Below are 14449 nucleotides of genomic sequence, written 5' to 3' on the forward strand. Positions count from 1 at the left end.
CCCAGTGGTAACACTTGTGCCTCACAGCAACAAGCACCTGGGTTGGATTCCCACCTTTCTGTGTGTTGCGTTTGCGTGTTCTCCACCCTCTCCTGCGTGGGTTCCCTCCACAAACTTTCCGGTTTCCACCCGTTGCTTTGAAAGAAAAAAAACACAAACCCCTAGAGTGTAACTGGTCCTGGCCAAACATCTCAATGCTGAAAAACGACCGAAAAATGAATCAATCGAGATTGCAAATTTCTAACATTGCCCCCCGACTGTGGTAAACAATATTAAATGTTATACTAATCCTAGAACCTACCCTCGGAGGCAAAGTGTCGTGTGGCCTATCATAGCCACTACTGCTAAACAAAACATAAATTTCACACTCCCCAATATATTAACAGGAGGGGGGGAAAAAGTACTCGTAAAATTAATCCCAAATACGGGATTGAGACTCGTAAATGAGTGCTTTGATAAATAAAAACATTATATTACTCTTTACGGAACTGGCACGCACACTTGATTGACGACATTTCTTGCACGAAACCATTCAGGGCACCTGCGGCTATCCATCACAATCCCCACCTTATGAGCAATTAACCCCTGGCCCGAAAACATCTCAACTAATCCCTGCCAATTATCCAATTATGGGAGAGCGGTGGTGTAGGAGTTGAAACACTGCTATGAACGCGACTCCCGAAGTTCATTCCCTGCTCACGGCTAACATCAGTGGCGAGTAATCCACCCGAACCGGTCCTGGGCACCTCCCACTTCATCCAGCCAAAGAGCATCCAAACAGCCCCAATAACCGACACGGAGTAGAGAGGCCTCTATCGAGCAGTGGATAGACGAAGAGGCTATTTTGATTATAATCCAAATATGTCGATAGGCCAAATCGCGACGGAATGCGTCCGATCTGAATCTAAGCTGGTTTGAGCCTGGCTATCGCTCGGACGGGCGACGCGGTGGGCACCAGAGGGCGTCGCAGCGATACCCCGTTGTTACACCGTACTTCGGTGCAACGAAGTTTGCAGGTCAAGCGATGCCCAGGAACCCGCACAACCTGGGAAGGCCCTCATCCAGCAGTGGATCGACAGAGGCGGCCCCCCATGGCCACGCCGCGCACGCGGCGCGTGACACGCACGCAATGACCCCCCGTTTCCCCCGCAGGAATGGCCCTGGAGCACGCCCGCCTGCAGAACCTGAAGCCCGAGGCCGGCGCTCGCCCCGGGGTGCCGGCCATCGTGGTTCTCATCACCGACGGGAAGTCCCAGGACGACGTGGCCCAGCCGGCGGCGGAGCTCAAGAGCCGGGGGGTGGAGCTGTTCGCCATCGGTAAGCGGCACCGCATGCCCCCCCCCCCCATCCCCGTTTATCTCTCTGTATTTGTCTACCTGCGTGTGTGTGTACTTGTGCATTGCGCTACGAACCCGGCGGCCCGGAGGTCGATTCTCGCTCGCGGCCAACACCAGCGATGATTGCGTGAACCGGTCCTTGGCCTCAATCGTAGGTTGACTCAGCCTCAAATTAGTACCTGAACCGGTGTGTAAAAATCACCAAGCCACTGCCTTGTGTGCCGTGCCGGCCTTCATAGGTGCTCACTAACAGCACTTGCTTTAGGCTCCACTGTCTTTGTGTGCTTGTGCATTGCACTACAGACCAGGCGACCAAGTTCGATTCCCGCTCATGGTCAACACCAGCGACGATTATCCTAATCAATCATGGGCTTCCCCTAGGTTTACTCAACCTCAAATCAGTATTTGGTGCTTAGAGCACTTGCCCTAAAAAGTATGTTAAGGCTATACGGGGGAGATCCTTGTCTTTGTACTCACGTTTGTCTGTCCGTATGTACCAGTCATCCGTTAACCTATAATGCCTGGGTCTGTCCCGTGGTCTCCTACCAGTGAGCTGTCCACGCTCATAGCCTGGCACAGGGTACTGTGGTGGTGTATTTATCTGAACCGATCCTGAGCCTCCCCAAGATCGACTCGGCCTTAAATGAGTACCTGGTGTGGTGTCTAAACATCGTCACTGGGGAGGACACGAAGGTGGCTGGGCATGGTGCTGGCCCACCCGCTCCTTCGCGTGCCATTCCGGCCTTCGGAGGTGCTACTCGCTGACAGCACTTGCCCTGACAGCACTTGCCCTGACAGCACTTGCCCTGACAGCACTTGCCCTGACAGCACTTGCCCTGACAGCACTTGCCCTGACAGCACTTGCCCTGACAGCCTGTGTGGGCTACATCGTCGGAGGCGGTGGGTATAACTTCGTCTTTGTGCGCGGGGGGGGGGGGGGGGGGCGCACGGAGCCGCGGGTTGAGCTCGCTCGTCTTGTCGCAGGCGTGAAGAACGCGGACGAGCAGGAGCTGCGGGCGATCGCCTCGAAGCCGGTGGCCACGCACGTCCACCAGGCCTCCGAGTTCACGGGGATGGCGGCCATCGTGGAGGGGCTGACCCGCGTCGTCTGCTCGCGCGCCGACATCCTCTTCACCGCGCTGCGAGGTCCGATCGCTCTCCTCTTCAGGGGTCCTCCCCCTCCTCCTCCCCCTCTGCCATTCTTATACTTCCACTTCTTCCTCTCCTTCCCACTCCCCCCCCCCTCACTCCCCCTCCCCCTCACTCCCCCCCCTCCTCCTCCCCCCACTCCTCCTCCTCCTCCCCCCCCTCTTCCTGCGAAGTGTCTTGAGATGCGTTCTCATATACACACAAACACACACATATACACACACATACACACACATACACACATATACACACACACATATAGACACACAATTTATTAATCTCAATTGTAAAGCTGCACACGTTGCCCACGCGTACAGACGTCACCGTTACCGCTGCGTCGGTAAACTTCACGACGTCGCCAGCAATGCAAAGTTGGCATCACCAACCTCCGACCGGTGGTACCAACCCTCTCGCCGCGTGGCAGGGGGCAGAGCTCCCAACCCCGCCAAGCCCCCACCACGTGCCCTCCCCACCCCCCCGCACCGTTAACCCCAGTGACCTCCTAACCTGCGCGCCGTTGGCAGGCGGGGGCGACGGTGGCGTGGCGGTGCTGCCCCCGAGTGGCCTCTCCACGTCGGACGTGACCGCCGGCGGCTTCCGCGTGAACTGGAAGCAATCCGTGGGCCCCGTGTCCGGCTACCGAGTGGTCTACTGGCCGCACGAGGGCGGCCCACAGGAGGAGGTAGGTCCCCGTGGGAGGGTTTGCCACCTTCATCCGCCGTAGGCCCCAAACCCGCACGTGTTTCTCAGTCGTCTTCGGCGCAAGCGAGATAACGTCGGCGCACGACGGTGACGGTGGCTTTTGTTCTGCGACGCCGCCCGCAGGTTCTGGTTGGGGGTTCGGAGAGCTCGGCGCTGCTGCAGAACCTGCAGCCGGAGACGCAGTACCGGCTCCACGTCGTGGCGCTCTCCGTCGGCGGAGCTTCCGGCAACAGCTCGCAGATCACCGAGACCACTGGTGAGCGTCACGCGCCCCGCCTCGCCATCGGTGACCATGCCACGGCACCCCGGCTCTCGTCCGTCCACCGCTATCTCCCCTTCGCTACGGTCAGTGTGGCAGCTCGCGGTCAGGGGCTTACCGTAGCAGCAGCAGCGGCGGCAGCAACAGCGTGGCTCATGACCTCCTCTTCTTTCTCCTCCTAATAATAATGTAACTTTATATAGCGTCATTCATTCTAATCGAATCCCACAACGCTGTACATTAATTTGGTATGGACTGCGGCCGCCATCGTCATCATCGTCGTGCCTATGCACATCAGCAGCAGCAGCAGCGGCAGCAGCAGCAGTGGCGATCAATGTGCACCGACTCTCTATCCCCTTATACCTACTATAATCACCCAGGAATGTCTGTCCTTAACGCTCGTGACGTCACTCCTCATCGAACAGCCCCCCTCATTAATAATCATGAAAAGGTGACATCCTCCAAATGGACACCCCCCCCCCCCCAGTAATAACAATTAGCAGGTGACGTCACTCCACATGGGGGGCCGAGGCGCCTCCTCCCCCCTCCTCGGCGTCGACTCACAACCCTCACTACAAAGGCAGAACCCTCACGTCACGCGATCTCTGCAACGCTGTTGAGACATAGAAGTAAAAAGGACGTCATGATGAACAAGGGATTATAACCTTAAAATTAAATAGGTCTGTGTTACCACGCCCTTACAAACTGCACACGAATGGATGCAATGAATATATCACGTCGCGGTCTGATTTTCGCTTGCAAGTTTCAGATTTGCTCCTTGGACGGGCAAAAGGCGAGTTATTAATATAAATTCAACTTGCAAGGCACCACACGGTTTTCCGCCTGCTCTCAAAGAGAGCGAGCAAGAGCCACCAGACATCCCCAAGCTCTGCCGTCCCCTATATATCAAGGTGTTTTCGGCCAATGAATGTGTGTTCGTACGTGGTGGAGGAAACCAGAGCACCCTGAGAAGGCCACGTTGATACAACCTTTCACCTTTGCAGAGAGAGGCACAACTTTAAAACGGTATTTCTCTTGGAAGCATAGCGCGCCAGAAAATGTTTATTTGGAGTAAACCAAAAACGCGGTGAAGATAACAACGACAAGGACGATTTATCGCCGATTGAATTCAATATCGCAATCTCATAATCACGGGTCTGTCCATCTGCAGAGTACGCCCTGAAAAAGGCGTACCAGTTAAGTGTAAAACCAATTTTTTTTTTACGAGCGTTTGCAAAAGGAAGAAAAAAAAATGTAACGGGGAGAGAGAGAAACAAAGCAGCAGATTGGTAGAGCCGGCCGGCGCTGTTTAGAATTAGAGCGCAAAGAATGCGCAAAAGGTCAATGGCTGAAGCAAAGCAGAGTCGGCGCGTGCGCACGTATCGCGATAGAGCGCGAACGCAGCGGCGGTGCCGGGTCGGGGTGCCGGCGACGTCGCGGAGTCCGCCGTGAGCGCTCGCACCGCTCCCATGGGCGCCACTCCACCCCCCTCACCCCCCGGGGCTCCCCGGCCGTGCGGCTCTCCCTGTCGCGCCTTGCGGCCGCGGAGAGATCCGCTGGGAATGCCGCAGTCGCTGCTGCTGCTGCTGCTCCCATTGCTGCTGCTGCTGTTTCTGCTCCTGCTGCGCCTGTTGCTGCTGTTGTTTCTACTCCTGCTGCTGTTTCTACTCCTGCTGCTACTCTTGCTGCACCTGCTGCTGTTTCTGCTCCTGTTGTTGTTTCTCCTCCTGCTGCTGCTGCTACTCCTGCTGCTGTGTTGCTGCTGCTCTTGCTGCTGTGCTGCTGCAGATGAACAGTTGGCCGTGAAGTTAATTCACGGGGTGGGGGTGGTGGTGAGAGATGTGATGGTCGGTGACACGAGTGAGTGAGTGAGTGAGCGCGCTGCGCCACGAACCCGGCGACCCGAGTTCGATTCCCGCTCACGGCCACCACCACCAGTGACAGTTATCTGATCTGGGCCTGCACCTCCCCCGTGTCGACTCGCCCTCAAATGAGTACCTGATGCTGTGTGTAGTAAACACCGCTACTAGGGAGACAAAGGTGGCCGGGCGTGGTGCTGGCCACCCACCCCCTCTCGTGCCCTTCCGGCCTTCGTAGTTGTTCACGGTGACCGTTTGTCATCTCACAGTGAATGTCTTATTGTTGAGGATTTTTTTCAGATGTTTAATTTCATTTAGTTTCCAGCCCCCACCCGCCTCCCCCCCCCCCCCCCATGTCTTTTACAATCCACAAGCACTTGCTTTGTTGTTGAGAACCGCGGCGCGTTTGTGCGTGGAGAGCGACGGGGAATTCCATTTGGCACAGCGGATTTGTATCTCCAGCGAAGGCTCGGCATCTCCCTTCACCGACTGCAGAGCCCGTGCTGTGCATCCTCGCCATGAGTCAGTGTCTATCCGCTGCTGGAGCAAGGCCGTTGCTTCCGTGCGTCTCTCGCCCCCGGCGCGGGAGCTGACCCCCGTGGCTCCGTCTCCTAGCGACGTGTCCTGTCCCAGGGCGCCACGGTGGCTCGGAAATGTTAACTGCCTCGCCTGGTATGCAGGAGGTCGTGGGTTCGATCCTGACCCTGAAGCCATGCGCATTGTCCTAGCCGTCACGTGGATTTTTTCCTCCGGGTCCTCCGCTTTTTCCCCTCCACATTTAGAATCAACAACGTGCGTCGAGAGTTATTTAGCCGCTGCAAATGTCCACACGGTGATGAGCCACTTCGTTGTGATATCCAGGTCGCTACTGAAAAAGAGCTATACATTAGCTCAGCGGGTCTTACCTGCTAAAATAAATATATTGTTGAGTTCAGTAAGAGTTTAGTTGAGTATCTCTGACCTGTGTTTGTTCCCCCCTTCCCCTGTGCCCCACCTCCCACGTGCGTGTGGCAGCGTCCCTGGGCTCATCCATTCCCGAGCTGCGTGTGCACGACGTGACGGCGAGCAGCATGCGCGTGCAGTGGGAGGAGGCCGAGGGCGCCACGGGCTACACGCTCACCTACGCCCCCGTCGGCAGCGGCGAGGACGAGGACGGCGACAAGGAGGTGCGTCCGTCTGTCACTCGCGTCTGCCCGGATAAAAGGCCGGATTTTTCGTCTTCCCCGTCTGCCCGCTCGCGCGCTCTCTCTTTCTCTCTCTCTCTGTCATTCTGGGAGGGCATCGCAGCATCCGAAGACTAAAGATTCCTCTCCGTTCTATGTCGGTGTTCTTCGCACATTATTTAGAGGGGGGGGGAGGTGATGACCGCTTGTGTTGCGATCGAAACGTCGTGATATTTGTATTATTTTTTATAAACTTTATTTTCATTATTATAATTTTATTATTATTATTTATTTATTTTCTACCTACGTGACTTTACTGGAAGAACCATAGCATATGAATTCCTGTAGTTTTAAGTCAAAATGTAAGACATCATCAGTGAGAGGACCGCCACACCGCCCGCAATGGGCGTTTTCACCTTTTGTTGTACTGCCGGGGGCCGCACTGAAGCCCACCAGGGGCCGCTAGTGGCACGCGGGCCTTGCAATGACGAACACTGCTCTCTGTGCTACGAAGAAGGGCCGTTGCGTAAAACGTCACAAAAACTGATCCCATTATTTACTTCATTATTATTATTATTTCATTAGGCCGTGTTGTTGATGAGGGTTGATGAGTTTGTTTTAGTTTTCAATTCAAAAGGAAAGAAATATGTAACGATGGGTGACGTTTCAGGGGCAGTGGCCCTTGTCCACAGCACGTAGACGGAGGCGCCAGGGAGATGGAGCGGATTAGCGTTGAGCGCTGTGCACGGCACTGCTCTCACCATGTGGGGTAGAGGGGTAGGGGTCGGGGGGCCCCAGGGGCCTGAAGCACGGACACAAATCACGAGCGAGGCTCCGCGGCCGCCACCACCGCTGTGTGCCAACTCGTTGTGCAATACCAGGACGCCCGGGCATCGTGCCTCCCGCTAAATCATCCTCTCTTCACTCGATCTTATGAGATGGTGCCCAATGAGCACGATAGAAGCCTGGCGACTGCGCGATGCTTTTTCACAAGTTGACAAAGGGATGGCAGTACAATGGACTCTTGAATCGTGTCTGTGCTGAACTTGGAGCATTACCCCCCCCCCCCCCACCTCCGTCCTACTTGTGGTGGCTTCTTGTCCGGTTTCTCCGGTTTCCTGCCAACGCAAAGCCAAGTCGTCACCAATGGGATTGGCCAAACATCATCCCCAATGTAGCAGGACCCTCCCAATGAGATGGCCTCGAGACTCCGCGAGGCCCTGCTGAGGGAATTACGAAGCGAGCGTTGTGTGTGTGGGGGGGGGTGGTGGAGTGGGGGGGGGGACCCAGGAGACCGTGCGAGCCGTCTGCGTCTCATTACAGCGGCCATTGTTGGCACTGTGGCCCGGACGGGGGCCACACATGTGGCGAGTTCTCGTGTGGCCACGCTCGGATCGTCGATTCGCAACGGCACCGATGAAAAATCACAAAATAAAGAACGTAGACGAACAATTTTTTTTTCTGGCAGTAATGAAAATGAATGGAACTTAAAAAAATAAAATCAACTATCTCTGGTTTGGCAAGTCTCCTGTCAGGGTGCGTGAGCGGCGACGTTATCTTTCGGCTTCTCTCGTGGAAAGCGGAGCCTGGGAAAAGTTTGCCCTTCGTAGGTAGTGCTGTTGATGAAACCGTCGAGTTTAGTTGGTATTAGGCCAAACCCGGACGGGTTTTTGATTTCTCAGTCCTACCGGGCGAGGGAGATAACATTTCTGCACGACGGTGAACTTTGTGTTCGGCAACGCCGCCAGCAGGTTCTGGCCGGGGGGGGGGGGGGGGGGTTCCGAGGGCTCGGCGCTGCTCCAAGATTCTGCACCCCACATGTCCTATACATGGTGGCCAGAGGCAAGACTTTTGCGGCAGTGACCAATGGTGACGATACTGTGCCGATGAGTCCTATTAAGGACGAAACCGGTCCACGGTTTGTCTATCCACTGCGTCACTGCAGCTGCTGTCAGTTTGCCTGAAGACGAACGGACCACAATGCACTTCTTCAGGAAATGCTGATGGGGCTTTTTGTGTACTGTGTTATGCAGTTTTGTGACTTGTGTAAAACTTGCAGTCTGGGGTTTGAAGTTAGTTATTGTCAAGTTCACTGTGTGGCAGCTGTCACTGAGCTATGCAGCTCTTTTTCAGCAGCGACCTGGCCACAAATGATAGGTGGCTCGTCATCAAATTGGACATTTACAGCAGCCAATACAATCTACGATATAATCGACCAAAAGCAGATTGTCAATGAAGTTAGGATTTACGAACGTCTCCGCAAAATGAGAACCCGGTGCAAGGAGGGGGGCACGTGCAGCGTGGAGATGGAGCGCTGAAATCAGCTGTTTGCGCTGATAATCACCAGAAGCGTGAGCGATGGCGACATCTGGTGGCGTAGGCCGTCGTCCAGCAGTGCGACTGATCGCGGACGATAATGAGAGATGTGGATGGTGAGGTTGTTTTTAATTATTGTGCATTTATTTTTTCCTACGATTTTTTTTTTGTAAATTGCATTTTTTTTTTATAATTGTGCTTTTTTTTTTCTACGAGAGCTGGGAGTATTCTTGCGAAGGAAATATAATCCGACAGTTGGACGCAAGGGGCAAGAAATCCGCGCTTTACTTTCGACGCAAGGACATTCCCCCAATAAAGTAAAATTGCCCACTGCTTATTTTTTTTGTGTCAATCTACTCAACTCGATGGCGCCGTATCCCTGGAAGGCCCCAGTGGACCCGTTCGCTGGCGTGCCGACCCACACTATTCCCCTGCTGCCTGCAATCACGCAATTCAATTAACGGGAGATTATATTTTAACATAGAAATATTTTTTTTAAGAAACGTGGTCACTCAGCCACGTCTACCCCCCCCCCCCTCTTCCTTCCTGGGTGGTTCCATCACGCGAGTTTTGAAGCTTTACTAGGACAGAGGAAAACACGACGGGCTTGCGCACAATAGTGTCGGACAGACGCACGGCGTGGGCGCGCGGATGCTTCAGTCACGGTTGGTTCAGGCGGAGAGAGTCGCCCCTGCCTTTTGTGAACGTGACGAAAGTGCACTCCGTTCATCGCTTATTGCGCTTTGTTTACCCAGGAGAGCTTCACCGGAGGGCCCTGTCCAGGCTTTTTGCAGGAGGGTAACGATGTTGCTACGTGCCCGTGTGTAATCACAATTGAGTAAGTTATTTGGCCAACATCGGTTATTACGTAATGTTCTGTTTTTGCAATGGGAGAAAAGTGGAGAACTCAGAGGTTTTCTATGCAAAACGGGGGGAGAAATGTACAAACTTCACACCCGAGTCGGGAATCGAACCCAGGCCCCTTCTTGCTGTGAGACGCAATGGTTACCACTGCATCCAACCGAGTTGAACCCTCGACTGGAATGGATTCGATCTCTGCTGACTGCACACCGATGCTGTGCGGATAGTCGCCGCGTATTCCCGTGAAGGGAGCATAACCGGCGCCACTGCCCTTTAACCTTTTGCACAGGTGGTATGGACACCGCACACCAAGCGACTCCTGGTGCCACCAGATGGATTCCCACACTAAAACGGGCAGCTTTGGTGTCTTCTCTGTTGTTGCCCAAACGCCACGCGAGGAGCATAAACAAACTTGAGTCGTAGGACCCTTTCAGGAAGGCCCTGCGTTGGGAAGACAAAGGCAGCCGGGCATGACGCTGGCCATCCACGCCCTCGCGCATGGTGCCGGCCTTAATAGGTGCTCGCTAACAGCAACTTTCTCCTACGGTCTGCTAACGGCAATATGGGTGATATCATTCGACGTCTGATGTGTGTGTGTGTACAGACAACAAAGCTCCATTTTCCCAGAACTGGATTAAACGCACATGTTTAAAAAATAATAATAATTTAGAGAGTGGGACAAAGCCCAGCGAAGCATCTGCGTTTGACATTGGGATGCGGCAGCTCTCCTCTGGCTGCCACTCGGAGGCAGGGCCTCGCTTCACAGCTGCTAATTACGCTCGCTGGAGCCTGCCGCGGGACGAGCCGCCTGCACTGCGGGGGGTCGTGGCCTCTCTTACACGCACCGAGACGAAGATCCCACCCTCGCGCAGCCTCGAACACACTTGTTGGGGGCACGTGCCCGTTAGCAAACGCCCTGCTGCTAGAGGCCGGCACTGCGTACCGGTGGGGGTCGTGGGGCCAAACACCACGTCTGGCCAACTTTGTCCTCCACAGTCTCGATGATTACGCACAGTCACCAGATACTAGATTTTGAGGCTGAGTCGACCTAGGGGAGGCCCGGGAACGGTTCAAATAACCGGCACTTTGTCGTGAGCGAGAATGGAACTCGGGTCGCTGGGTAGATAACCGCATTACCATTGCTCCCCTTTACATACAAGTACGACACAAGACAGATATCCTCCGTCTCACCTAAATAGGCTGTAGGGGCAAGTGCTGTTAGCGAGCTGCAGTTATGAAGATGGGCACGGCACACGTGGGGGTGGGTGGCCAGCATATACAATTACAAAGACAAAGTTCCCCACTATAGCCTTAACAGACTCTTGGTGAAAGTGCTGTTAGTGAGCAGCACCCACGAAGGCCGGCACAGCACACGAGGTGGGGTGGATGGCCGCGATTGGCTGTGTACGGTGCGAGAGAAGTTCAACATACATACATGCCACGTGTGCGCACACTCTCTCTCAACCCAGTGCTCTCATTTCTCCACTCGCTCGCGTGTCGGTGTGCGTCTCACGGGGGTTTCCTTCTCGGCGGCGGGAAACGTGCGCTCAGCGCGTGCTCATTCACGAGCAATTATCTCCACCGTCAATTTTAATGAAGGGAAATGAAAAGGATTCCCTACAGGTCCCGCCCGCCGCGGAGAAGGAGCGACGAGATGAGCTCATGCGCGGAACCCCAATTGATTGTGGCATAGCAGGGCCCTCGAGAGATGGCAGTGACGTGGGGAGGCCTCCATCCATCTGTGGATAGATGATGGCTGATGATGGCTGATGGAGATGGGATTACCAGATAAATCAATGGAGCAGTTGAATTCGTGCAACCAAAAAAAGAGGCTTTGGCGGAACCACCGTGCGGAGATGGAGCGATTGGATCTGCTGTGCGGGGATGGAGCGATAGGATCCGCTGCGCACACCGGAGGCAGAGGGATTGGGCGCATTGGAAGATCGTGAGAGACGGCTTGTGAGAGACATCCATTCAGCAGCAGATACATCATGGCCGATGACGCCAATGAAACATTTTCGGTCACCCGCCTCAAAACATTGCGTTGTCATCTTCTATTGCGCTGTGATTGACGCTGCGCTGTGTGATTGACGCTGCTAAACGGGCGCCCCATCACTCACCGTGAGCCCATCGCCACCGTCGTCGTTAGGACCGTCATCGTGAATGCCGCCCTTTCGCAGAAATTAATAAAACGTTCGGGTCCCGCTCCTGGTTAAAGTGGTCGCTGATACACCGCAGAAACGCCGTTATTCCATCAAACGTTGATGTGCCGTACGCTTCGTGTTTGTCGGCAGGCCCCGAGGCCCTGGTGGAAAAATCCAGAATTCCTCCGTCGGGCGAAGCGTGCGGTTGTATGGAGATGGAACGAATAATGGATTACAGTCGACTCTGTAGACACCTGCGAAGACCGACCGTGAGATGATGGCGGCCGCGGTTTGGGAAGGCCCTAATCCAGCAGCGGATAGATGGTGGCTGATGATGGATGAGCAATTCGAGGTGTAGACGTAGAACGCGTTGGACTGATGAAGTGAAGGAAGATGTTGGATGTGGGGGGGGGGGGGGGTCTAGGAGGATTTAAGGAGGGGGGGGTAAATTGGTGAGATTGGTGCAGCAATTGAGGAGGGACTTCATTCAGAGCCATAATCAATCAATCAATCAACGTCTTTCTTGCTATAGCACTGTTTCGTGTAAAAGATGCAATTCAAAGTGCTGTACAGGTAAAAGAAAACATTATTAACAGACTACATCGCAAGAACAATAAAAGCAATTTCCATACAAAGCTAAATTACATTATAATGAATTGCTAGTGAAGGCATATACAAAAAGTAACACGTAAGTATCTTAAGTAAAAGCACGTTAAAAAAGTTAGTTTTTAGATTAAACTTAAACACTGCTTAATGATTGCGAAGCCCTAAGATCCCCTGGCAGGCTGCTTGACAGGCGAGGGGCATGGACACTGCAGGTCGTCTTCTCCGTCAGTTTTGGTCCCGGCCCTTGGGACGACTTAACGAGCGGAGCAAGAGCGTCTGAGGGATCTTGTTGGTTCATATCTTAAACGCATCGAAGACATGTTTGTTGGTGCCAAACCATTCAACGATTTAAAAACCAATAAAATAATTTTAAAATCGGTGTTACGTGGGTGCTCGGAGCCATCGTCGAAGCCAGCTGTTGTCGTGACCCACAGGTCGACGTCGAAAAACTGAATTTCTATTCCCAATCTGCTCTCACCTGACTGGTGGTCTTACCCATCACCCCGTCGCTGTGTCCTCCTGCCCCTCTCGCCATCCCAACGCAGGAGAAGCTGGGCCCGGAGGTGACGGACTTCCTGCTGGACGGGCTGGAGGCATCGACGGAGTACGTGGTGACGCTGTACGCCATGTACGACGACGACGAGATCGGCGAGCCGCTCACCGTGCAGGAGACCACTCGTGCGTAGAGATCGCACCGCACGACACGCAACGCACGCACCGCACACACCACACACACCGCACAAACCACACACACACCACGCACACACCGCACACACCGCACAAACCACACACACACCACGCACGCACCGCACACACCGCACACACCACACAAACTGCACGACACACATACCGCACGACACACATACTGCACACACCACACACATCGCACACACCACACGGACAGCACACACTGCATATACTACACACACCCACACGCTCCACAACACACACGCACCGCACTGCACATACTATATACACCACACACAAAACACGCACCACACCGCATCACACACGTCACACGCCACTCGGACCGCACGCAGCACATATACCGAACAGCCCGGGACAGACCAGCAACACTGATTTCATAATCATAATTATAATGAGAAGATTACATGCATCATAATCATTATTATTACGCCCGTAGAGGATGCTGCCATCACGTAACGGTCAGCAGACTGCACTCGCAGTCCAGAGGCAGCCGGTTCTATCCGATCTCCCTGGGCGAGATGTTAACTACCTCGCCTGGTGTGCAGGAGGTCGTGGGTTTGATCCTGAACCACGATGCCTGTTGTATACTTGGAGTTTGCATGTCTCTCTCCCCGTGGTTGTGTGGATTTTCCTTCAGGGTCCTCCCGGTTTTTCCCTCCATTTAGAATCGACGTGCATTGAAAGTATTTGGCTGCTATAAATTTCCATGCGATAAGCCACTTCGTTGAGCTATTATTTCTGATAGCCAGGTCGATTGTGAAAAAAAGCTCTATAGCTCAGTGGGACCTTGCCTGGTAAAATAAAAATAGTTAAAAAAATCTGTTTAAATGGTAAGATTTCTTGACCGGTGGCCACACAGTGAACTTGATAAATAACTAACTTCCAAACTCTTCTTAAATAGCCCACCCTCGCGCAGCCGGTGCCTTTGCTCGGGCCGGCATTCCAAACGGGTTCACCGCGGTCAGTCGGGGCCGGTGGCACAGCGGCACAGCGTGAGCGGGTGGTGATGCCGTGTCGCCACAGTGCCGCTGCACTCTCCGGTCGGGGGCGTGCGGATCTCGGAGGTGACGCACAACAGCATGCGCGTGGCCTGGGACGCGCCGTCGACCCGCGTCAAGAAGTACCGCATGCTGTACGAGCGGGAGGACGGCACTGGCGCCATTGAGGTACCGGCCGCATCCGGCTTCTCGCCGCGGGGCGGTTCGATGCGCCGCAGTCAGTACCGCTCGACGTTGCTAAACAATATTCTTAGGTTTTTTCGGTAAAGTCACGTAGGTAAGAAATTAAAATTAATAAAAGTAAAATAAAAATAAAACACAAGCTTCCATCTTCAGGTGAAGCCGTC

At 54.1% G+C, this 14449-nt stretch overlaps 1 protein-coding gene across 3 annotated transcripts in view; it reads left to right on the forward strand.

Moving 5' to 3' along the window:
* Positions 1-14449, forward strand: part of LOC133349121 (collagen alpha-1(XIV) chain-like) — a 96490-nt gene that overhangs the window by 36771 nt on the left and 45270 nt on the right. For all 3 annotated transcript variants that reach the window (XM_061562325.1, XM_061562323.1, XM_061562326.1), the window contains exons 15-21: positions 1153-1317; positions 2322-2483; positions 3011-3168; positions 3312-3444; positions 6321-6472; positions 12942-13074; positions 14128-14270. In XM_061562325.1, the coding sequence (XP_061418309.1) occupies positions 1153-1317; positions 2322-2483; positions 3011-3168; positions 3312-3444; positions 6321-6472; positions 12942-13074; positions 14128-14270 (1046 nt within the window). The remainder of the gene's footprint in view (positions 1-1152; positions 1318-2321; positions 2484-3010; positions 3169-3311; positions 3445-6320; positions 6473-12941; positions 13075-14127; positions 14271-14449) is intronic.

The sequence above is a fragment of the Lethenteron reissneri genome, chromosome 29 (genome assembly GCF_015708825.2).
Source record: "Lethenteron reissneri isolate LAM-NWPU_2019-01 chromosome 29, ASM1570882v1, whole genome shotgun sequence".
In the NCBI taxonomy this organism is placed as follows: Eukaryota; Metazoa; Chordata; class Hyperoartia; order Petromyzontiformes; family Petromyzontidae; genus Lethenteron; species Lethenteron reissneri.